The 25,457-nt window shown below is 41.2% G+C and overlaps 1 protein-coding gene across 3 annotated transcripts in view; it reads right to left on the reverse strand.

The window, feature by feature from the left end:
• The window catches only part of cadm2a (cell adhesion molecule 2a), a 180,350-nt gene that overhangs the window by 46,687 nt on the left and 108,206 nt on the right, over window positions 1-25,457 (reverse strand). For 2 of the 3 annotated variants that reach the window (XM_063895525.1, XM_063895522.1), the window contains exons 2-3: window positions 13,406-13,432; window positions 3,071-3,220 (exon numbers count right to left, since the gene is read on the reverse strand). In XM_063895525.1, the coding sequence (XP_063751595.1) occupies window positions 3,071-3,220; window positions 13,406-13,432 (177 nt within the window). The remainder of the gene's footprint in view (window positions 1-3,070; window positions 3,221-13,405; window positions 13,433-25,457) is intronic. The other variant, XM_063895524.1, reaches the window with a different exon arrangement.

The raw sequence follows: 25,457 nt of genomic DNA on the forward strand, positions 1-25,457 counted from the left end.
CTAGACACTTATATTAAATCAGTTAAAAAACATGTGTTTACCTATGTGGAGTCAATCAATGACCTTAAATAATGTACGTTATGTAAATGTCTTGTACGCGAGCATAAGGAACAAACACATATATTTGAAACTACTTGTAACAGAGCAGAGGATGCAAAAAGTTGGCAAGTTGAGGTTGTATTTTTGAGCAACTGTGTGCTTTCCTAATCCCCATCTTCTTCTTCCCAACAGGCAGTAAGGAAAATTAATCTGAAACCTACTGTGCTCAAAGGCGTTTGCAACTGAGACATCTTTCCTTTCTCACACTGCCAGTGGCACTTTGGAAACACTCACCATCTCAGCACTCCCATCAGCATGTGCATCTGAATTTGCCACGTTCAGCAGGACAAATCCCAAAGCACAAAAACCCATGCACACGGACACATACACATGCATGCACACCAACATAGCAGCACAAAACAGCATAGCAATTCAAAGGTCTCAGTAGTATCCCTTTGCTTTTCTGATAATAAAAAGAGTCCTTGGCTGCGTTTTCATTTCCAATCTCTCTGCACAGGAAATGTCATGAAATGGACTCCTAAAACCGACCCCTGGTGTGATATGGAATAACCTGCAGAGAACATCAACTGTTGAATTTGATGTTCAATGCAGCTTTTTACCGTGGCTCTTTCCGGTAAGTGAAAATGTAAATAGCTGAAAATTGAAATGATTTGCATGCATTCACAAAACTGCATGCAAAAATACATACACACCCGGACACACACATGCACACAAACACACAAATGCAAGGCAGCCCAATGGGCAGACGGATAATGGAAGAAGACTGTGTAAATCCCATATGTGCTTAATCCAGACACTTACAAGAGAGTGTGATTCATACTCTATTACACTCAACTAACCCAGCCGAGACACGCACAGGGCACAATCATTTCAGCAGGCATGGACCAACAAAATAACACCCATGAATCCTCTTTATGGGGACTCTACTGAAGAGGGTGTGAAAGGTCGGGCATAAAGCCTTTGTACTTATTAGCCATTAAAACATTGGTGGCTGTGTGCCACACCCACAGCATGTGTGTGTGTGTGTGTGTGTGTGCAAAAATAAAAGGGCTTGTATCTGTTTAATGGAAGGAATTTCTCTGCAGCACGGTGCAGATCTCCAGTATATAAAGTGTTGTGTATACAGAGCTTGGTGTCTTTTCTGCAGCTCACCTTATTCTCATGAGGAGTTTCAGGTTGATGAGGTTGTTAAATGTATATAATTAGTACAAAACTTTCTATAGTTAATTTAACATACTTTATATTAAAGAGGCCCTATTGTGCTTTTTGGGGTTTTCCCTTTCCTGTTGTGCATTAAATAGGTTTGTATGCATGTAAATGGTCTGCAGAGAGTAAAATCTCAACGTTCCCTTTGCCTGAAATGCCTCCATTGGACTCATTAGTTTATTTCCTTAACATAGTGACATCACTATTTAACACTTGTGCTTGTACTGCGTAGAGCTTCGATACACTGTATGTGATAGGCTAAGGAGCGGGACATCTCATAATCGGTTGACCAATCACAACAGAGCCAGCCAGATAACCAATGAGAGCAGACTGGGCTCTGGTTTCAGACAGAGGGTGAAAAGAGGTGCTGCAGCACAGGCAGTATGAGAAAAATAAAGAGATTTTTGAACATTAAAGCATGGAGACATGTCCCAGTAAAGGCACAACATGCCATTATGCAACCTGAGAATGAGCACAATAGGGACCCTTTAAAAGGTTTGTTCAGACAATATTGAAGCCATGGTCATTTTAGCTTAATTAATGTTGTATTGGTTAATATTGCAAAGTGGTTCTAAATTAATACATTTGAACTATCTAATTGAGTAAACGCTTTTAGCCTGTCTCATTAATTTTATATCATTTGAAATTGAGTCAGATTGGTCAGGGTCCACTATTGTGGCTCTCTCCTTCCAAAACCTAACATCCATTGTTCAAATTTTTTGGCTACAAAATTCCACTTTAGTTATGCTGAACATTTTTGAGAGTGCTAAGCGCATTATGTTGTTATTAGTGTGAAAAATACACCACCACAAGCAAGGTAGAGTCCAATGCCAAATCACTGTTCATCCTGTACTACACATTTTGAAGTGATATGAAACCCATTGAATGCTCTCACACCATCAGCTACGCACAAGGCCATTATGCTGTACCATCCAGACCTAAGGTGATTAGCTTTGTTCTTTTAGCTACATTTTAATTCATACTGCACTGTGTATGCTTGAGGCAGTACGAGATAAGTACTAAAGGATTGCAGGGCACTGGTGATTGGTTGACTTTGAAAGTATGTTGGCTGTTTGAGATGTTCTAACTTGATTTAAACAACAACATTGAACTTTTCAGATGTCTTTTACTCAGATAGAAAAGTACAGAAAAACTAGTTTGATCCACCACTTTCTTTCTATGGGATGATGCCAACATGCTCCGAGGCGTTCCTTGATCACGAGAAGGATATAAATCAACAACGGATACAACAAAAGCTTTGCAGCAATCTATAGTGGCCTGCTCTCTGTGCCCTGCTGATCTTAAAATCCAAACAAGTTACACCAGTCAAATGGACGGCACACCGACAAACAAACAAAGAGACAAACCAAACAACAGAAAGCACTCAAACTGTTAATGGTAGGTGATGTGTGTGTGAGTGTGAGTGTGAGTGTGTGTGTGTGTAAGGTTGATGGATTAACTGAAAAATAATAGTAGCCACATACAGTCCATCCCAAGAATAAAGGCCTGCGTCCTTTTCTATATACCGTGAACGAACTTGCTGTTAAAACAGAGCACAGCCAGGAAAACACAGACACATGAAATGTGGGACAGATGCTATGACACAACAAAAAAAAGCGGCTTATTCAAGTGACAAACACACGGGAACACAAGGAGCTTTTTAGGTTGCTTTCCAGCCTAAAAAAAAAATCCTGTTTTTGTGTGTTTTGTGCATTTCTCAGTTACCACACGTCTTACTCGGGAATACTTTGTAAGACTGCATCTGTTGTGTGGCTGCTGCTGCCTGTCAATCTCCCAAACGTACCTTTCTTGTCTCCAAAGAAGAGGGTCTGCTGTGCTGGGTTTGACCACTGGAGGGAGGTGTTGTCATTATACTCCACACGGCAGGTCATGTTCACCGTCCCACCCTCTGTCACCGTCATATTCTGAACCAGAGGGTACTGACCGCTGATGCCTGTAACACGACACATAGGAGAAAAGCGTTAGAGGAGATGAGGATGCATCAGGAGGGAGAGAGAGAGAGAGAGAGAGAGAGAGAGAGAGAGAGTGAAACCGATGGTAGATTTCTGATCGCTTGATTTGTAAGGTTCCTTTGTTAATTAAATGTGCTTAATACATTTCAGAAGATCCTATGCAGTTAAAAACTATAATGGTTTTTTACCCAGTGGGTTCTCGAATATGTAAATAAATGGAAAAAAAACGAAAAAAAGTTTCTATCAATGGAGGAGAAATTCAGCGGCTCAATATGCAGGACAAAGAGAGGAAGTTGAGTTCATGACTTTGCAAAACCTCTAACTCGCTAATTAAAAAGCTAATGCTCAGCCAGGATACCAGTGCTGTGTCACTTATGTGTGCTACATAGGACTCTTACATAGAACACGAAGGGGGCGTTTAGCCTGCGAGACCATCCCTGAAACCTCAGCTACACAGGGAAGACCAATTAAAAAACATTCTCGGTGGACTTTTTTGTGCACATGTGGGTTTGTGTGTGTAAGGCCTGCATCCAATGAGGGAAACAGAAAGATGAACACAGTTATATAATTGGGTTTGACCTCCAACTCTGAGTAGAGCTAGTATTTAGCACCATGGACAGGTCGCTTTGGCAATTGGTTTGTCAATGGCAACCTGGCAGTTTTCAGGACAGCTCACATTTGTAGGAGTGTGTGTATGCTTTAGTGCATGTATGTGTGTGGGTGGGAGAATGGCTGTGAGCAAGTAAATAATAATAACCATAAATCTATCCCTGTCCCTACACCCAGAGGACAAGTTTTAAACAGTGTGTGAGAAAAGGCTTACGTAAGAGAGATTATTCATCCCAAGCTAGCTCTCTCATCTTAAACCAACACCCCCTAGGATGGGATCATAAAGCAAAGAAAAAAGAAGAAAGAAATAATCATATATGGAGAAAGAAAAATATCTCAAATTGAGGAGGTTTTAAAATCCATTCCTGCCTGATGCTGTTTAATACCTTTCCTTTCAAACACCGTTAATGTATTAGATCTCATTCAGCAGGCACATTTTTATGTCTCCCTTACTCCAGTTAATGACTGCACAGGTAAGATAAACAAACCCTTAAATAGCGCTTGCCTGCAGGGAAAGCAGGTGAGGCAAACCCCACCACTGACAGACCTGCGGTGAAGGACGTGTTGAGAGGAGAGAGAGTGGGGTGAAGGAGAGGAGGAGAGGAAGGGAGAGGTAAGTCAAGGAGCATGGGTCATTTCCAGTGTTGATTAAGGCCTCCCGAGGTTAATCATGCGTGTGAGAGATAGAGAGGGAAGAGCAGGCAAACGGAGGAAAAATGGATCTGAGCAATGGGAGGCTAGGAAAATGTTTTATTCATGAAAGTTTTGCATGAGGCATGATCTGCCAATGGTTTACCGTTCTCCTGCGCCTGCCCTCGCTCTCTTTATTACTTGCTCTGTTTAAATCACTTACTTTTTCCTCATTTTTCTCACTCACGCAGTTGGGCGACATGCAGCCCACTGTGATACATTTCATTCCCTTTGTGCTGGCCACAAAGGACATTTAATGGTTAGCTGCCATACCCAATGGTGGCAATGATGATTTTTTTGTGTAAGGTTCTGAACAATATGATGCAGTGTATAATTTTAGCTCATGACTGGAACATGTAATTGAAAATGGAGTCATTCTGTGGATACGTTCGTCTGTTGTATTGTCGATCCCATCCCCGAATATATGCTCTTCTAATTAAATATGAAAATGATTTAATTCAAAGAATAAGAACAAGAAAATATGACTTTTGGTTGATTAAATGTTACACCAAAGGCTTATGCCCCTTCGGGAAATAGAGGCTTTAACCATCTAGATTTTCATTGAAGATTATCAAAAATGATACTCCAACATTTAAATTGCAAATAAATGTAATGATATATAGCACATATTATCATGTAGATATGTCATCAATATTTATTACGTTTTCTTACAGCTGAAGTTGAAGACAGATTGAGATCAATACTAATTGTGCCCTATAGGGGACACATTTTAGCATTCATTGATTCACACCATACGTTTTTTTTTTTGTTGCCTTTTTCTATGTTTTATCCTCTTCCCTCCACTGGCACTTGTGCCTATACAGAGTTACAATAGTCCGGGGATCCCTCTGCTTTAACTCTGCTGCCGGTGTCTGCTGAAACACGTCTTCTGGGACTGAAAGGGCCAAAGGGGCCACAATGATGGTTATATTAGAACAGTGCAGTGCTCTGTGTGCCTAATTGGGCAGTGGAGTAGGTTCTCCCATTCTCCCCTCTGGCCACCCAGACCTGATTTAAATGTATCTCCTGAGGGAAAGAGGCAGCTGTTCTCTTCTGATTTCCATGGCTATATTTAGGTCCTTCCCTCACTTCACCTCCACCCTTTCTCCTACTTTCAGTTCCTTGCTCTCTCTTTTCCAGTTCACATCCATTCTACTCAATTCCCTTTTCTCTATTCCTCTTTCTCTCTCTGTGTCACGTTTCCTGCTTTAGTTGATCCCTGAAGGGTGGCATTTCTACTTTCTTTGTCTCTCATTTTCATAGTCTCTTCAGCTCCCTAGTCTTTCAAATTTATCTTGATCCTACCTCCTTTCTTGGGCTCAATGTGGCTCTATCTCTCATGAGAGAGAGGTCAGTTTAATTGCCCTCCACTTTGACTGACATGCCAAGCCTAAGCCGGGTCAACAACGTTCTCCTGTGCATGGCATTAAGAGGTAATGACAAAACGAAATTGGCTTTGCTTTATTAGGTTGAATTTGATAATATATAAAGACACCATTAATGGCACAAGGCACACCTTCATTTTCTAGGATGGTGACTATTGCAATGTGGGTTACATCTGCCTCTAAAAATATCATTATTTCCTCTAGATTTATTTTCACACACCTGTCTCTGTAGATCTGAATCTTCGATTTAATGGGACCACTGGTACCCTCCTATACCCAGTGTATAAGCTGGCTAATAATCAACACTTGCAGCAAAGCTTCCCCACAATCCTTTGGAGTTGTGCTTCTCTCCACACAAAAAACTGAATCCAATATTTCTCAACAGACCAATATATTACTTATGCCAACATCAGATGCCTGTGCTGCCAGTAGAGATCTTCACAGGACACGGAGCCACACTCCGAGAGAGAGTACCTGTTGCCAAAGCTAACTACCGGACAAATAATACTGATAAGAGTATACCGGATGCTTCCTGTCTGCGATCCGACATGACCTTTCAAGCAAGAGCAGCGGACTCTACTAACCTTTCTTATTTAGGCATTCAAGAGGCAGAGAAAAAAGAGAGAAATGCAGGCAAACAGAAGGACAGCCTGGAGCTACTGACCTTTACACCAGGACTAGAGCTCAACTGAGCTGTAGAGCTATGATGTATGGGCTGGGAATGCAGGATTACTAAATGGATCGAGGCAGTGCACAGTTTTGATTAGACGATTCACCTTTTAAGCCAGTCAAACACAAACCTTATAAGTGCTGTCTCGGGATTTCATCACTGTAAATTTGAATTCAAAGGATCACGCTTGTTTTTGACGCGTCCTCATTTCAATCGGATATGAAATCAAAAAACCTCTGAGATCTGGGAACACGGTGATGTGGATCTGTCTTAGCAAAACTGCTAAGAAAGTCAGGCAGGTTTTAATAAAGTCTATTGTAGGTAATATGGAAAGTAAATCTTTAAGTCATTACCTGCACCACAGTTTGTTTGTGTGTCAGCATGTACAAAACACCAACTTCTACTCGATTTCATGGATGTAGTATCAGCCGCGAAAAGCTGCACATGATACATTTTGCAGTGTATCTAAATCACAGCGTTGGCAGCTGTTTGCACCCCTTGCATTTTTTGTTATCTTTGATGACTTTTAAAACCAAAAATTATGAACACATGTTGATGTTTTCATCAATAAAATCGAGGGGGTTAAAAATCTACCCCAATTGGTTCACTGTTCACAATGCATTCCACTCAGAAGATCATTAATTCGGTCCTAAAGATTACATAGGACACGACAGCTTTGCCATGACCAGTTAGTGTCTATAAGGTTACACAGGTGGTTACACAGCTGGATACATCTTCTCAGACTGAGTGATTCCCAGAGTGTCAGACAGCAGGGTGGCCCAGTGATTGGAGACACTGTACAAGGTCGAGAGTTTGATCTGCTGAAGAGCTAGTTTGGATTCATCAACCAGCCATGCATTCTGTCACAGTGTCCTTAAGGGGGAAAACATATCCACAAACTCCTCACTTGTTCGGGGAATCAGAGCCCCTTGAAAGACACAACCAAGTGTTTGCAGATTGAACACGAAATGTTGTTAGGAACTTCCCGTAACAGAAGCTAACATATCAGACGGGAGTGTCATCACTCCCTCGCTCGCTGGAAAAATCAGCATCCAGTATTCACATGGAATAACGTGACACAGCCTTTGTGGGAAATAAATCACCAGTGTGACGAAGTCATATCTGCCTAATAAAGCAGGTAAGAGGATTGTAAGTCGAAATATTTTGAGTTGAAGAAACAAAAGCTGAATTAAAAGCATTGGAGTTCCACGGTCTCCTGTATTGGAAGCCATCTTCTGCCATTCAGTATGAAAAGAAAACTGTTTTGTTTGGCATAGTGATTGCACAAATGTCATCTTGACATTGTGGAAAATGGATTCTGAACCCAGGTATGATTTTGGTTACAATAAATGCATCCGGAGAGACTTTCGGTTTTTAAAGGTGTCTAATGAAGATAGAAAAGCTTTGTTAAGTATGATCAAGGACTGTGTACTAAAACATTTTCGGAATAAAGGTTTAATGGGTGTTTCATTCACTGCACACATCGCTGTGAGTAGAATACGGCTGCACTATTTCAGCTACGCTCTCAACAAATAATAAACTCAAAACTTTAAAAAACAAACAGTTATCCTCAATATATGTATGTGTATATGCATTTGCTATGGCAACCTCAAAATTGTTTTAATGGAGATACTATCTGAATATGAATTCATGTAAAGCTCAGGCTGTAACTAACTGATAACATACAGTCAAGACATGAACAAGAGAAGTGATGAATTCATGTTTATAATTTATTCCATTCAGACATTATGCTGGGATAATTGGGAATGACAAACGTTTTTTTTCCAGTTATAGTGACCTTTAATAAACTGAACCACATGAATTAGAAATATTCATATAAATAATATTATTACTATGCAAAAAATCCATAAATTGGGTTATGCAGGTTCTCTCCTTCCTGGCTCTCATAACTGACGAGATAAAGCTTCTATTTCTCTGCTTTGTTATGTTTGCTTCTGAAGTGAACTGTATGCTAATTTCTGTGTGTGCACATTTCCAATCTAAACTGGCTCTTTTGACGGTGATAAGACTCCTGCTGTGAGCAAATTGAATGCAACCCCTGCAGAGGGTGGAGCTACCTTTGTATTCAGCACTGGTGTACAACTACCTCAGGACAGTCATTTCTGATCTGCAGATATGAAATTAATTAACCGGCACCAGAGAGGCTGGCTGTGGCAGTGCTGTTGTCATTTACATACAGTAATTAGACCGGGCAGCTGTTGGAGCTGCCATCACAAAGTTGATGTCAAACATAGCAACTAAAGTCAGATCAACAAAATATCACCTCCTTTTACAAGGAGATATTAGGTGTTGTTTAAGCACAGCATGACATAGGGAAGGCAGTGGTAGGAATCATGAGCTGTCAGAGGGGAGAGTGACATCTTTTTGGCTTGTTTTTGAGGTTGCGGGAACATATTTCTAGTCGCATCTGGGGTGTGAAAGGTGTTAACAGACGTTTATAAGGTGATGACAAATCATCCAGGTAGGAATGTCCCCTTTGATAGCACCTTTTTGTTCGTACAAAGCACTACAGGAAATAAACATGCCTGAACTCACAGGTGTTCTTCCTTCTGTTTATTTTCTGCAAAAAACTAATTTCAAATCTGTGAAAACCGACAGACGCCAATATCATTTGGCCAGTATTCATGCCCTTGATCAATTTTAAGGTCTGAAATATAAACTTCTTCCCATTATCCAAGTGTGAGCTGCAGTTCAAGCTGGATCAGGCCGGAATGGCAAGAGATCTCACTATCGTCTCTGAACCAAGGGTAGATGCCTCACAGTTTTACTTTATGTCAGGGGTAAACATGGGCTTCATGAATACTTCATACAGTGCTTTTCTCCAGCTGGTAAAAGAGAGCAGCAATAAGATGAGAGCAAATTCTAGTTAGGATAAGGACAGAGTACTTTTTTTTTTTTTCATACAAAGTAAGAAGGTGGTTTCCTGTGTGTACGTATGCTGCATGTAAGCATGGTTAGTGTGGAAGAGTTGGCTGAAAGTTAGCATTATATACACTATATTCAGTTGATCCTTTTCAGAAAAAGCTGAATTTAGGTCTATTTTTACAAGGACACAAAGGTAAAGCTCTGGCTTTGTACAATACAACTTCTCAAATATAGTACTCTATATTCTCCTTAAATATAAGGCAGAGCTAAATATTAGTGGTCACACGCTTCCTGGCTTAGTAGCTTTTGTAATTAAATGTCACAAAAGCAAAAGGTCAGAGAAATCAGATTTATTTGAGCTAAGGACATTTAGAAATGTTCTCCAACTTATATTGAGGAGAAATGCGATTAACTTCTTTTGGTTGCAGGAAGCAATTCCTTTTTCTAAAGGCTTCTATACAGGGTGAGGGTAGAATGATCGCAGACTAGGGTGGTATTCACAAATCAGATTAATCATTGCTGCCACCAAAAAATCCTAGATTCCCAGAATCAACATGATGCAGTATGATGTCGCATGATGTGTTGACATATACTGTTCATTTAAGAGTGATCTGGGGAAAAGCTACTCGTCCCGGGGGGAAGCTGCAAGATTCAATAAACAGAAATCCTAGTTTTAAAAACGGCTCTTATCATCTGATTCATGTGTCAAGCTGTAATGCTCCTTTACCACAACTTCCAGTCCAGGCAGAGTTGACACTGAAGATCTCTTCACAAAGCACAGCTCTGACTGGTTAACCCAGCATGAGCACATCATGAGGAAGCTCATGACTATCTAAATATCTTCAACGTCAATGAACAAACCTCCGTGAATCCTTACATTTTTTAAACAGAAATGTGATCCTTTTAGCTCCGCTTGCCTAAGAATCACCACATTGCTTATTGATAACTACAAAATGTAGGCTACAACATGGGTCCCTTAAGGCTAAAAAGACAGCCCTTACTTTGTGAAAACTAACAATTTAGTGTATGATTATGCTTGACACAAAAACTAACCATAATATATTCATAACACAGGCACCACACACACACACACACACACACACGCGTATGCACGGTTGCCATATATCAGAGTTTTGTATTTAATGAGGTCCTTTTTCATGCTCAATTTTATCCAGACACAGTCATTAAGTCGTCACATTTACTTAAAATAACCCTATTTTATTGTTTCACCTACAAACACATTGTATATTGACAGTTAAAATTAATCCATGATGCTGTACAAAGTAACATGCTGTTTTAAATGTATACTTTTACAAATGATACGTTGATGACAAAAGCACACTGAATCAGTCCTTACAGATCTCACACACACACACACACGTCTCTTTGAGGTAAACTCAGCCTTTATCTGCCCACTGGTCAGCATGAATCTTATCTGGCTTGTTATGTTTTCTTCCAATAGCCTCATTATAACGGCGAGAGAGGCAGAAGGCAGACATGTGCTTGACTCTGATCTACACATCCTCTGTTCCCCTATTAAGAGTGCAATGGATTTCCTATACTGTCACTGTGAGATACAAAAAGGATGATAGCCAGGTAAGGGTGGCCTCAAAGAGAGGAGGGTCAACAGTGAGTGAGACAGAGATCATTCAGTCAAACACATGCAGCTCGATGTTGGCTTGGAGAAAGAACGTTTAATTTAATGAGGCATTGAGACGCAGCAGGAAAACAAGAAGGTCTCCCGGGTGATGTTGATGCTGCCATTGCTACTGCACTGTACACAGGACTGGTTTTTTTTCACATGAGCAATATACCCAATCTATCACTCCTCTCAATACGTAGGCTAACTTTGAAGAAGAACAAACCGTGTTTCAAGAACTAGAAGTGTCTTATAATGTATTTAGTTTGTTGTTTTTACAGTTTTATTAGAGCGGAACAATGCAGCTTTTTAACAGAAGGCCAGCTGCCCATAATGACTCAAAATCTCACAAGTAAAGGGAGTGCTCATTATTGAAAAACAATTGAATAAAGTGGGGTGTTTCTTCCCAGAGGAAAACAACATTACTCTGCTGAATGTGTTTGTGCACCAAAAGTATTGATCTTTTTGAGAACCGAAAGTATTTGGAAAGAGCATTTACACAATCTTTTTTTTTACTGTATTCATTGATTTTATACATATGGGCAGCCATCGGAATATAATTGGAGTAATTGGCCCCTTCAGTAGGGTTTCATTTGTCAGGCGGTTTATAGATCAGAATCAGAAATACTTTATTTATCCCAAATTGTGAAATGTTTTCCTTACCGCAGCAAAATTTGCCGTGACGAGATTAAAGTCGACACGGCGACTTTAAAGTCAACATGTCGACATTAAACTCGAAATGTCGAGAATAAAGTTGAAATATTATGTCGAGTTTAATCTCGACATGTCGAGAATAATCTCGACTTTATGTCAATTGACACTGAAAACTATTCAGAGAGAAAGCAACCGCTCCACAGGTGCAGTTTGAGTCACGCATGGTTCTTACACTAATCACCACACTGTGGTTCTGCGCTAAAACAGCGAGGATCTCTTTATTGTTAAATCCAATTCGGAAGTATAATTTGACCAAATGATCTACACAAGCCATTTCGGATTCAGTGCAGGACCTGTGGGAGCGGTTGCTATGTCTCCCAACTAATTTCAACTTTATTCTCGACATTTCGAGTTTTATCTCGACACGTCGAGATTAAAGTCGACATAATATTTCAACTTTATTCTCGACATTTCGAGTACAATACAATATGAAGCATAGCAAAACAATTAGAAATTAGAAATATACGGATAGTAAATAGCGCAATGTAATGGAATATTAAATGAAAATATAATATAAATGTACAATGTAAAGTGTAAGTGTAAAGTGTGCATGTACATTCTCTATATTCACAGTCAACTGTATATGTTTTACTCTTTAATGCTGGTTTATTTCTATTTCTATTTTGAGATGTTTTTGTTTTAGAATTGTTTATTTCTACTCTTTTCATTTCTAATTGCAATGCGTTGATTAGTTTTACGCTGCTGCAACAAAGATGTTTCCAAAAAATAATATATCTTATATTCTTATTAAATAATTAGTACTTGAAACAATTAAGAGACCAGTCCAAATGTTTCACTGGCAGCTATTCCAGGGACTGTTGAATTCCAACACAGAGAAATGTTGTCAGTATACAGAACAATAATACAATACAAAATACAAATCATTTAACTCCAACACCTATTAATAGTAAAACCAGAGAAACTGATAATGCTTCAGTGGTCTCTTAATTCTTCCCAGAGCTGTGTATAAATCTCAGAGCGTGTCTACTGTGTGCTAACATATGAGAATGTAGAGTCAAAATATACAACAAGGAATCAAGTGAACTCTGTGGTAATAATATGGTCATCACAAACTTGAAACCCTCACCTGGCTGATTGCATAAAACTCTCTGCAGGAATACAACAGTACGGTCTTATTACTGATGCCAATAAAAATGCCCAAAGGTACAGTAAGAACACATAAAAGTACTATTCTGTAGCACAGACTCATTTTAGTGATGCAATTTTGTCTTGATTCTGCCTGTTTGGGAATTGCCATGCGAACAATGCGAGGTGCATTTTATTGTGTTTACCAAAACACATTAAAATATGCATTGAAATAAAAATCTATGAAGCCGGGATGAAGTTTGAAATGACTGAGACTTTTAAAAGCCCTTAAAAACTGCTTTTCATCAGAAGAAATGGAAATAAGCAAGCAAATCAAAAACTAGTGAACAAAAAGCGATTGACCAGATCGGAAGTTTCTGTCAATCACTTTTTTTTTTTACAAAAAAAAGGGAATTCTACTTCGCTCTACGGATGATTTTCTATCTACGGCTGAGGTAGAGGCACAGGAAACACAGCCACCACTCACCTCGAGGTTTGCCTTTTGAAGCCACCACTGGAGTACCCAAGAAGACAAGAAGGGTTGGATGGACAGCGAGAGAGGCAGACGCCAGAAAACAGAGAGGAAAAAGAACAAAGACAGAAGACAGAGCAACCAATTAGACAACCGTTTAAAGAACAGCGTGCCTTTATCTATCGCGTGTATGGAGAAACAGCATTGTCTTTATCTTGATTGTCAATCAGGAATGCTGCAACCCTCGGATCGTTCAACCCTGAAAGAGAATGTCCCGATTCAGCTCATCAGCAAATTGAGACCTTACAATGTGGCACCTTTTAATTAGTCATGTCACATCATCTGGATCATACAAGGAAGCTTGTTGCGTTCTAATGAGCCTGCAAGGCCCCATAAGGATATGGGCATACTCTAGATATCGTGTTTTCGATTAGTGAAGGCTGTGCTTCATTTGATTTCTCGTGGAAATTACGGACTTTATCAACATTTTACAGTTGATTATCCTGTTTATAGCTGATGCCTCTCTGGCTTCAGTTTCATGTGTACCAACAGAAAGTATGGATTTGCCTCTCTGTGTGCTCAGGACTAGAGTCATGCATGCACACACTGGTGCGGCATCCTATTAGGTTGTGATTGACAGCACTGTAAGAGAGAGGAGAAACACAGATAGGACTGTCGTCGAGCCGATAATAAGCCATGATATGGGAGGATTCAACTAACACCTAAGTGAAAACCATATAGGCTTTTATATAGAATAGCGTGGAAACACAACCTAACCAACAACAAGAGCGTCACCTTTGAGACCTCCTGCCGTTAAAAACACAGCAGAGAGCCAAATAAACAACAGAAATTGTCTATTAGAGCGCGTGTTGGTGTATTTGCGTGTGTATCCTGAGGGAATGACTCTTATGCTTCACACACACTGCTTTGCCAAATTGATGGATCTATTGGAATGCCTCCAGTGAGCCTGAAAACCTGTACAGCTCTAAGAGACAGCGCCTTAAAAAAAGGATGAGAGGAAGAACAAAGAGAATATAACCGCAGGTGCCGAGTCTGGGAGTTATAGAAAAATATTGTACTTTCTTTTTGATTACTGATAAATAAAACACAATTCCATAATCAACCAATATAGAACTGTTGTTCTTGTCTTGGCTCAGACATTAACTCTGAACAGGTTGAAATTCATTGTCAGAAATGGAAATACAAGCGGGAAGCTGGACACTTTGACTCTTGACTTACATATTGTTCTGTTTATATCTGGGACCATCAAATCCTGATGGTCAATTTCCAGTGACTGATGGAGATGATTACGTTTTTCTAGTTCTTTTTCACAGGTTGCCAAGGTGCAAAATAGACATAGTGAGGAAGTGACTGACTGATCATTTCCTTCAATCTTTAAGGGAATTTTTACTTTACTTCAAGCTACCCAACGCAGTGTTTAGCTGGTTGTCAACATTACATCAAGACTAATGCTTATAAAAACTTCCTTATTTGTATTTGCATTGATTTGCAAATGTTTCGTGGTTTTTAACATAACAGTATATCCGCACAACTCATTGGGACAAATAAGACAAGAGGAAAATATGAAAAAATAAATGAAAAGCTACCCAATTCCACTCCGACACAGGAATGGACACATACACAGGCAGCCGGTGAACAATTCCTTGCTGCTGTTACACTGGTCAAGAGGGAGAGGAGCCGACAGAGAAACGGAGCAGTGGTTGTCATATCTTCACCAACACTGCCTTTCTACATGAGACTGATGGCTTGGTGAAATATTCCCTCAGCAGAGTCTGACCTCGCTTTACTCCTGCCTTTCATCCTTTCTGCCAAGGTAAGAGTTCCCTGTCAGAACTGTGGATCTGTGATCTCTCCGAGTCAATACCCATGAAAAGAAAGACAGGTCCTGGAGACCAAAGGTGTAAAAAAAAACAAACATTTGATATGGTTTTGCAACTATTCACTTGTAACAACAGCAGAATACACAGTATATATACTGCAATAGGGAGACAGAGAGAGAGAAAGATATAACACAAGCAGCAAAGAAAATAAAAAATGGTGGGAGTCTTAATCACACTCGCTCCACTTGTATCCAAGTAATACAGTTACCAGGCAACCAACACAACAGTTTGGTAAATTCTGGCAAGCTGATATTGAACAAAACGCTTTTCATTGCATTCTCTTATTACCCCATTGTACCATGCTAAGAGCATTAGTATTCCCACTTGATTAAACAATGGCCACCTCTTAAATGCTCTCAATATCTAAGATACTGGCCCCTGAATTGATCAAATTAGTCCTGTCCTTTACCAGCGTATCATGTGCAGTGAATAGTTACCAACAAATATTGAAGAAAGTTACATCAAGAACAAATGTTGCCCTCCATTTTCCATCATGATAAGCTATTTCTTTTGTGGGGAAATGGATTTTCAAGGCAATAATGTCTAGGATTGTTGAATACATACCCTGCCCGGCTAAAACAAAGGTCACAAGCCTGTGTGGGGGCAGTGCTATGATCTGGGGTTGCTGCAGTTGGTCTGGTCTAGGTTCAGCAATGTGCCCAAAGAATGAAGTCAGCTGACTACCTGAATATACTGAATGACCAGGTTATTCCATCAATGGATTTTTTTCTTCCCTGGTGGCACAGACATGTTCCAAGATCCAATGCCAGGATCCATCAGGCTTAAATTGTGAAAGACTGGTTCAGGGATGTTACGTCTGGGGCACAATAAAAAGATAAAACCCAAATGCACGACTCGACACAAAAAGAGTTTCCAACAAAAGGATTTTTACTAGAGGTAATATTCCATAGTCACAAAATTCTAAGCATACACACACTATCGTGGTGGCAACTCAAACGATCTGGCACTGGGCACAGAGACAAACACAGCTTAAATACACAAGGTGAACACAGGTGTAAACAATAAGGGCGGGGCAGTTAATCAGATCAAGGGGAGGGACAACCAAGGAGGGGAAATCAAGCGAGACACAACAGTACCCCCCCCTCTAGGGACGGATTCCAGACGTCGCAACAAAGTCCCAAAAAATCCAACAGGGTGGGCGGAGGGGGTCCAGAGGCGGGGTTCGGGCGGACGACCCGGGGGCACGGCAGAGGACTAGAAGGGCGTCTGTGGGCCGACGGCCCACGGGCAAGGCAGAGCACGAGACAAAGCACGGACAGGCCTTGTGGTAAGGGAACTCTGGAGGACGACCTGGAGGACAGTGGAGTAGCTCCGGAGGGCGGCGAGACGCCTCTGGACGATGGGCTGTAGGACGGCGAGACGCCTCTGGAGGAAAGTAAGGAGCACCTGGAGCAGGGGCCACCGAGGAGACAGGAGCACCAGTCGGCGGGACCCCCGATGGGGCATGAGCTGTTGTCGGCGGGACCCCCGAAGAGGCAGGACATGGCTTTGGTGGGAACCCGGCGGTTATGGTGTCAGCGGGACCCCGGAAGAGGCAGGTGCAGGAGTTGGCGGGACCCCCATCAGAACAGGTGACGGCGGGACCGCAAACAGCGCAGGATCAGGTGTTGGCGGGACCCCCATCGGAACAGGTGACGGCAGGACCCCCAACGGAGCAGGTGTTGGCGGGACCCCCATCAGAACAGGTGAAGGCGGGACCCCCATCAGAACAGGAACAGGCGAAACTTGAGTCAACTGGACAGGTGAGACCGGAGTCAAGAGGAAAGGCGAGGCTGGTGTCGGCATGGCCGGAGAGGCCGGAGTCGACAGGACAGGCCAGGCCGGAGTCGGCTGGGCCGCCGACAGGACAGCAGGGGCTGGAGCGACACTGGGTAGAGAGGAGGGCATACTCTCCAAACGTGTGAGCACACGTTGGACCCGTTCGGCAAGGAGGTTGAACTGTGACGAAAAGGCTTCCCGGAGCTCCCTCTGGCTTTCAGTCAGGACCTTCACTCCCTGGTGTATGGCCGTCATATTCTCCTCATGCTGCCGCAGGCGTGTCCCTTGAGAGCAGAGCGCTGCCTGCTCTCAAGCTTTCTGAGTCGGCTGGGTTCATTTCTGGCCAGATCGTAATGTTACGTCTGGGGCACAATAACAACATAAAACCCAAATGCACGACTCGACACAAAAAGAGTTTCCAAAAAAAGGATTTTTACTAGAGGTAATATTCCATAGTCACAGAATTCTAAGCATACGCACACTAGCGTGGTGGCAACTCAAACGATCTGGCACTGGGCACAGAGACAAACACAGCTTAAATACACAAGGTGAACACAGGTGTAAACAATAAGGGCGGGGCAGTTAATCAGGTCAAGGGGATGGACAACAAAGGAGGGGAAATCAAGCGAGACACAACAAGGGAGCATGAGACATCATGTTCACACATGGATTGGCCACCACAGAGTCCAGACCGGAACTCGATTGAGAATCTTTGGGATGTGCTGGAGAAGACTTTGCGCATTGGTCCGAATCTCCCGTCATCAATACAAGATCTTGGCGAAAAATGAATGCAAGGCAGAAATAAATGTTGTGACATTGCAGAAGCTCGTGGAAACGATGCCACAGCGAATGCGTGCCGTAATCAAAGCTAAAGGCGGTCCAACGAATATTAGAGTGTGACCTTTTTTTTTGCCCTGTAAATCAGTACGTTATTATTTAAAAGAAAACTTTATGCTATACTTAGACATCCAATCAACTAGCGCTGACCCTACCATGAACCAACACATCACTGTATTTTTAAAAAAATCTACTGGTTCATTTGACCGCTGTTCCAATAACGGTGGCTGGTCCACCAAACTGAGGCAGTATAGCTGATTGTATGAAGTATAAATTGCTATACATTGGAGTTGCTCTGCCCCCTACTGGTTAAAACACTTTGTGTAACTTGAAGTTAATTTCTGTGTCTGGAGTGTATACAATATAGTGTTAGGTGAATGCTTCATAGTTCCTCGACTTAAAAACCAGTGATCTGTAGTTTGATCTGTCCTAGAAGTAAATCTGGTATAATCTGCATACATTTCATCATCCCAAAAACCTGGTTTATAATTCATTACATTAGATGAATGTTTATCGTTTTTTCCCATGATGAGTAATAATTGAAGGTTCATTCAACCCACTTTTTAAGTATCAAACTATACCTAGCTTGAAGCTATTGCTGCATGCAACATGTGTGTATTCAAATGCACACAGTTGACTGTCTGGTGCTAGCAGAAAAAGCTCTGAGTTGTAAGCAGGTGGTGCTCTGTCTCCATCACCGTCAGCGGGGCGCCGTCATAAATAAACTGTGTGATAGTTCATAAAGACACCCCTTACTGTGACACACACACACACACACACTTACTGGCACACACATACACATACTGTGATCATAGTATTCCCTTAGGGTATAGCTCTCCTGGGAGGACATGTGTTCATTCCCAACATCCTTCGTGTTTTCCTCTTCGTTTCCTTTTCTGTTTTTCTGCCTTATACTTATGTTCATTTGGGAGTTTGTCTTACCTACCTCTTCATATTTTCTCTGCCTCATTTTTAACCCTTCATTTAACTTTATTTCTCTCTTCCCTCTCTGTTTTCTCCCCCTCGGGCTTACTTTTTCACAGTGGCAGATATATTCTGAGTCTGACATGCAGTGAAAAGCCTATGGAGATCGATGTGTGCAGCGTGGCTCTCTGAGCTGTCACATGGCATGATGGAGAGTTTAGCTTATCTTTCGTACAGAAGCAGCTGTTTTGCAATATGTTTGATGTACTCCGGGACCTTGGAATCCAACCAATATTCCACCGGTGAGCAGATTGCTGTAAAACCTTAACACACTCTTTGTCAACTTATGACTTGGCGGAACATGGAGCCATCGACCCACTCGGGCACTAAAACACTGAGGAAAATGAACACTGTGACATATATGCATCCCACACATCTTTGATTACAACAGAATCAAAAGGATAAAAAACAGCTCAGAGTTAACACAAGCAAATGTATTTAAATCATATTTGATTAAGCACAGCTTTTGCTAAGGGCTGCAATTCATCTCAGGGTAATAAAGGAGATGGTAAACAGTGTTAATAGATGGAATCAAGCTTACTTAACTCAGCTTATTGCCGCCATACTGCATGCTTTATTAGATCTGTCTACCTCGCCCTTGTTTTCTCCCATTACAGGGAGACACACATCTGTTTGTTTTGTCATTTAATCTAGCATATTTGATTTCCACTCCTTAACACAATTACGTATACATTCCCTGTCCATGGTAGAATCGTCTGCTCATATGCCCAACGCCCATGTAACATACACCTGTTCGCATGTTCAGAGCTCACGTGTTGAAAGCGCAGGGCCGGTTCTTCCTACAGGCCATCAAGGCGACCGCCTAGGGCGCCAAATTGCCGGGGGGGGGGGGCGGGGGTAGGGGGGCGCCCTTAAGCACACATCTTTGTTTTAACAACATTGATTAACACATTTATTTATTTTTTAAAGCATGGGATATAAAACCCTCATTGAATTAAATGAACATGCCCCAACCCATATTTCGGGGGGGGGGGGGGGGGGGGCCTAGGGCAGCCAATGGGCTAGAACTGGCCCTGTGAAAGCGCACACACACACACACACACACACACACACACACACACACACACACACACTTTTAAACATTTGTTTCACTTAGGCTAAAGATGGTTCACAGCAGTGTTTGCAGGAAATGACTTCCAGCTTTATTTATTTTTCATGCAGAAAATAGCTAAATCTGGTGAATCACCATCACTACACCATGTGTGAATGGCACAAGGCAATCTGGACTCCAGAGCTTCCTTTTAGATTTCTATTTTCTGTTAGCAACAGAGTGATCAACTCACAGTAGTGTCTTTATAAATAAATTGAAAAACAACCATGTCGTCGAACACTCAACAACATGTAGGAACTCTCAGTGGATGTTATATTTTGATGGAGTTTAAGGTGGAATCGTGGGAATATGGGATGAAGGTCTGGGATTGTTTGAGAATACTGAATGCATTTTTTTTTACCTCTTTGAAACTCCCGTGTTGTATTGACAATGTGGGCATGGCCCTAAAGCATTACGCAAAAGACAATGACTCAAGGGAGTCACAGTTTGTCATTGTCAATGGCCTCCAGTTAAAAACTAAATGAACACACAGGGGTATAGCGCACCTGATGGACTGCCAAAACTCTGGGCTTTAGTACATTGAAGCTTGAATCTGACTAAAGACTGCTTATTTAAAAAAAAAATCCACCTGATGTTACTGATGTAAGTACAATTGCAATGTAATTAAATGTAATACATATTTTAAATGTCCTGAAGCTGAAGAGATGAAAAACGAAGAGGCATTAATTAGTAATGATGCGTCCAGTAGAGTACATAAATACAACGGAAAAGGCATTACCACACATGCTAGCTTATCAAATAGCATTAATAAGTCAACACAATGAAACACTGAACCATTGACATAGTGTTAAGCTCATTTCTGCATTGGTTGTGTTGGACGTAACATACGCTCACCAACCATCATTAATATTTAATTACAGTGGTAATTAAACTTTTGGCCTGCACTATGTTTCAACTGTGATACAGATTGTGTATGGACATCTGCCACACAATTAGAAACAAGTTTGTCTGTGGCACAGAGAGATGTTCTTATTCTTCAGCAAACCATTTCTAATTTGAAGCAAGTTAGGCAGAGAAAAGAAAACATGTGAAATTTGTAGATTAATGAGAAAAATGATCTGTATTCATCTTCAATTGCTAACTCAGTTTTGGCTCCAGCTATGAAGTTGAGAGACACATTTGTAGTATAGAACTGTCTTCTGTTTTTGAAAAGCACATATACTGCGCTTCTCACACACAATCTACAGTGCATTAAGAAGAGGGCTCAGAAACAGCGGCCTGCTGGTGTTAATAACAGGACATGTTGGTTTATAGCTCCTCTGTCACTTGACTTCCCAGCTGTTCTATAAGAAAGGTCACAGTCTGCACGGCTTCACAAAAACACACAACATGGTTACATCTCTCACATCAACAGCACATATTTTTGGATGTTCACACTAACACAGCAAACACAGACAACAACAATATCTTAAGCAAATTGCAAACCCTCACAGCTGTTTACAGAATGCACACACGCTGCTGTATAGCATGTCTTCCATGCAAGCAGCAGGTACTACACAGAATCCTATTCTGATCTTATCCTCACTGTAAGAGCGGTTTCATACATCACGTTAATTGACAGAGACTCTGCTAGACAAATGGTGAGCTTCAAAATACCAGGTTAAAAAGGGACGGAGCATTGTTCAGAGATGACAAAGATCAAACATTTGATACGCAAGAGGGCAAATAAAACAACCTGTGGGCTTTCTAAAGACATACCCTCAAGCTGTGTGCACTGTGTCAGTAATACTTGTAATGCCAGTCTGTAATGAGGGATCATTATTGCTGGGAAGTTTCTTACTGAAAAATATATAACTCTCTCTCCATTTCTCCTTTCACAGTGATGTTTGTGTTTCAAAAGCCATAAGCAGATGATGCAAGTACATCTTCATTAATGTGCCAATCATATTTTCACGAGATGTAAGTTTAGTTTACATTTAAGTAACAAATGGCATCTGCATCACTAACATTTTGAGTTATTCATGACCCCAGATTGCAGCCTGCTACATGGTTGTCCACCCTATAGGTCTTATCTTCGCAATAATAATTATTGGGATCTATCCATTGGTAGAATAACACGTCTGAAAATGAAATCAAATGGAATCTAACTTGGTCTATAGGCAAGTATATTTGCAGTGGCAAAAGATAAATACCATCTTTATTACAGCTGATGCCCTCTAAAAAACACAGAGCCATGGCTTTGTTTCCTGTTATAAACACAAGCCTGACAAACAACTGAACCCCACAGAGAATACATAAAAAGAAGAGACAACATGAAATTATGACCCTAGGGAGTATTTGAAATGCTAATGTTTTTGCATCAACTTTCAGCTTAACACTTAATATTTGACTTTTCCATTTGGCACTTGATGAATTCTTGATGAGTATGTTCTTAAAAACTGACAAGACAGGAGCATCAAACTCATCTCATTAATCCTTTTAAGACACCCTCTGGACTGTAACTATGGTAGCGCTCTATCGCAGAGATCTTCAGTGCACTCTTATCACTTTACTGTGGGTAATATAGTATGCACTGTTTTTATGCATCACAGTGCAGAGGGTGGTATAAAAGACAGGCGAAGAAAAATAAGGATCAGACAAGAGAAAGGAAGATAAAGGACTAGTGTAGGTTTGACTATGGTCATCTCATAAAAACTGCCCGTTGACCGCTAAACACACACACACACACGCGGCCCATAACATTTTGCCATTAAAAGCCTTAAAGAAATTCCCCCTGCACTCCAGAAGCACATTTCAATTTCTACAAAACACCCCGGGGATATCGAACTCATGAATCTCCCCAACAAGAAAAGTCAAACAGGAATTGCTATAGGATGATGGACACACACAAAAAAAACATACACATGCACACATGTACGTACGGATACACACACACACTGCACACTGTCAACCAGGTACTGCCGTTGGATGATGGACAGTCCGGGTATGGCCTATAACTCAGCAGATGCTTTTTGTTTCCTCTGCTTCTTCAAATGAATAGTTTAGAAGGTGAAGTTATATTGTGATAGATGCCTCGGGGGTAACAAATGGCTTCTTTCAGACAAAGCTTTGAAGTGGGGGTGTATACCTGGTCACCAACCAGTAATCTGCAGCCATTTGTCTCAGGGTGAAGGGACAGGACATTTCTAAGGTAAACTTCCAAGTAAAACGAGCTTCATTTTTCCCCCTCCTGCAGAGGTCAAAAGGATAGGATAGGGAAATACAAACAATGCTTTATTCAGCATCTTATTACAGGGTCTTATATTAGATGTTTTATTTTGTGACTGTATCCTTACTGTTCATCTCTGATCGTGTTGAGGATGGGAGCTTTCATCCTCCGCTGAGAGGAACACATAACGTCTGAAAAATGCCTCCTCCCCCTTGATAGTGAGACTTTGATCAAAAATGTGTCACAGCATTTTGCTCAAGCTGAATTATTCAAAGGTCAGTGAACAAAGGCATGTTTGTGCTGTGTTGCATTACAAAGGCTAGAATGATGGTAAATTGGCAAAGTGTTCACTGGGTCTCTGTAGGGAGCTGACCGGTGAGCCTCAACCTCAAGGGACCATTTGGCATCAAACGGCGCAAGCTCCCTGTGATTGTTACTGCCTCAGTCGTCGCCAAGCTGTTACCTCATATTTTTAAACCGTCACCTTTATATTCCATTATATTTAGGGCTTTGTGTGTGTGTGTCTGTGGATATCCAGCAGGTTGGAAAGATGATAGAGTTCTGACTGTAGGGACTGAAAGCTCGGGACCTGAGCACCCGTTATGAATGTTGTATGAATGTTCATGTGTGCGTTTTATGATCTTTCATTTTCATTCGTTAGGAGGCAAAACACTCCTTGCCCTCCTTCACATTTACGTGTGTGTGTGTGTGTGTGTGTGTGTGTGTGTGTGTGTAGTACAGTGCAAGTGCTCCTTTGTAATGATGGCAAAAGGCAATCTCCAGGGCATCAAGGCCGCAGCCTGTCTCAGTATGCATCTCACAGGAGACCGCAGCCATGAAGGATAAAGGGAAGAAGAAAGGGCTCAAAGACACATGTGGATTCATCTTTCAAGCCCATGACTATAGCTGTATCTCTTTTGTCTTGCATTTTACTCCCTTTTATCCCTCATAGGGAGGAGAGGAGCAGTAGCTTTCTACTTTAATGGTGTTATCAGGTTTATTTTTCTGAAAAACAATCAACAATACACTATGTGCAGTTCTATCAAAACAACGGGTCGGTGGAGAAGATGAGATAAAAGCAAGTAGGAGAGTGGATGGAAAGACAAGTAGGGGGAAGAGAAAGAGTTTTGCATGTTTTCATCACAGTAATAATGCACTTAATTGGATTTACTGGATCAGACTCATGCACTCGAAGTACACTCAACACCTTATGATGTCCACCATACGCACTCTGGCTCTGTCCACGTACACACCTATTTGTGGGTTCTGTTGCCAAGATAGTAATGCCAGGAAAAGAATACTGCGACCGTTTTCTTTCCTGCTGCCGAAAATGCATCCAAACCCAAAAGGATCACGGCGTTCTCGTCTCCCTCTCGCATTTCTTTCACTTTATATTTGTTTAACTTTTGTTTTTACATGCTGTGCCCTTCTGTTCTTTTTAGGTTTTGTAAATCAATGACACGTTATGTTGCCTGTTGTGTGTTAATATGTTAAATTTGTCTACATTTGTATACATGAAATAGTGAATAAAGAGGGGATATAAACACGAAAAACCCCTGCCTGTTCGTTTGTGGCCCGTGTATGCGTTCAGGCAATTATTCTTCTTCAAAACCTTCCATTCACATGAATAATGCCGTGTTTCTAAAGAAAAGATCAAGCACGTGTGTGTGGGTGATGTGGATTCACATAAAAGGCATAACAAAAATGTACAAAATGTACCAACACTCACACTATAGATGGGTAAGAAGTAGAGTTTCTAATGAAGTGAGGTGAGGTGCTGCATCGCTGGAACACACACGTCTCCCGTGGGACTCAAACCGGCTCCAGCTAACCAGGTCAGCCAGGCCTCCTACAAGGATCTCCTGCTCGGATGTGTTGTGTATCCAGCACATCTTCAATACTAACTTCAAACAATCTTACAAGTTATATCATTTCCCACATGTTGTTTTGGTCTTCCCTTTCACATTTCCCATTAAAACTTTTTAATCTTTTTTACCATCCATCAATCTGGCATTTATAAATGTGCTGCAAGTAAATCCTCTACAGGATATTCTCATTTCATGCTTAAAAGGTGTTATTCTGCAGGGAAAGCTGTCACTTAAAATTGCACACATTTCCATACACTGTTAAGTGTAGGGTTGTGATTCATTCTAGTGACAAATGTGTCTAGCCAAATACATTTATATAATTGTTTACACATTCTGCATATTCAATCTACAGCATTTACCTGTCTATCAATCTGGTGAAAGCCTGTTGCATTTAGTAGCAGCAGTTTGGTTAAAATGT

Source organism: Eleginops maclovinus, chromosome 11 (assembly GCF_036324505.1).
Source record: "Eleginops maclovinus isolate JMC-PN-2008 ecotype Puerto Natales chromosome 11, JC_Emac_rtc_rv5, whole genome shotgun sequence".
Taxonomy (NCBI): Eukaryota; Metazoa; Chordata; class Actinopteri; order Perciformes; family Eleginopidae; genus Eleginops; species Eleginops maclovinus.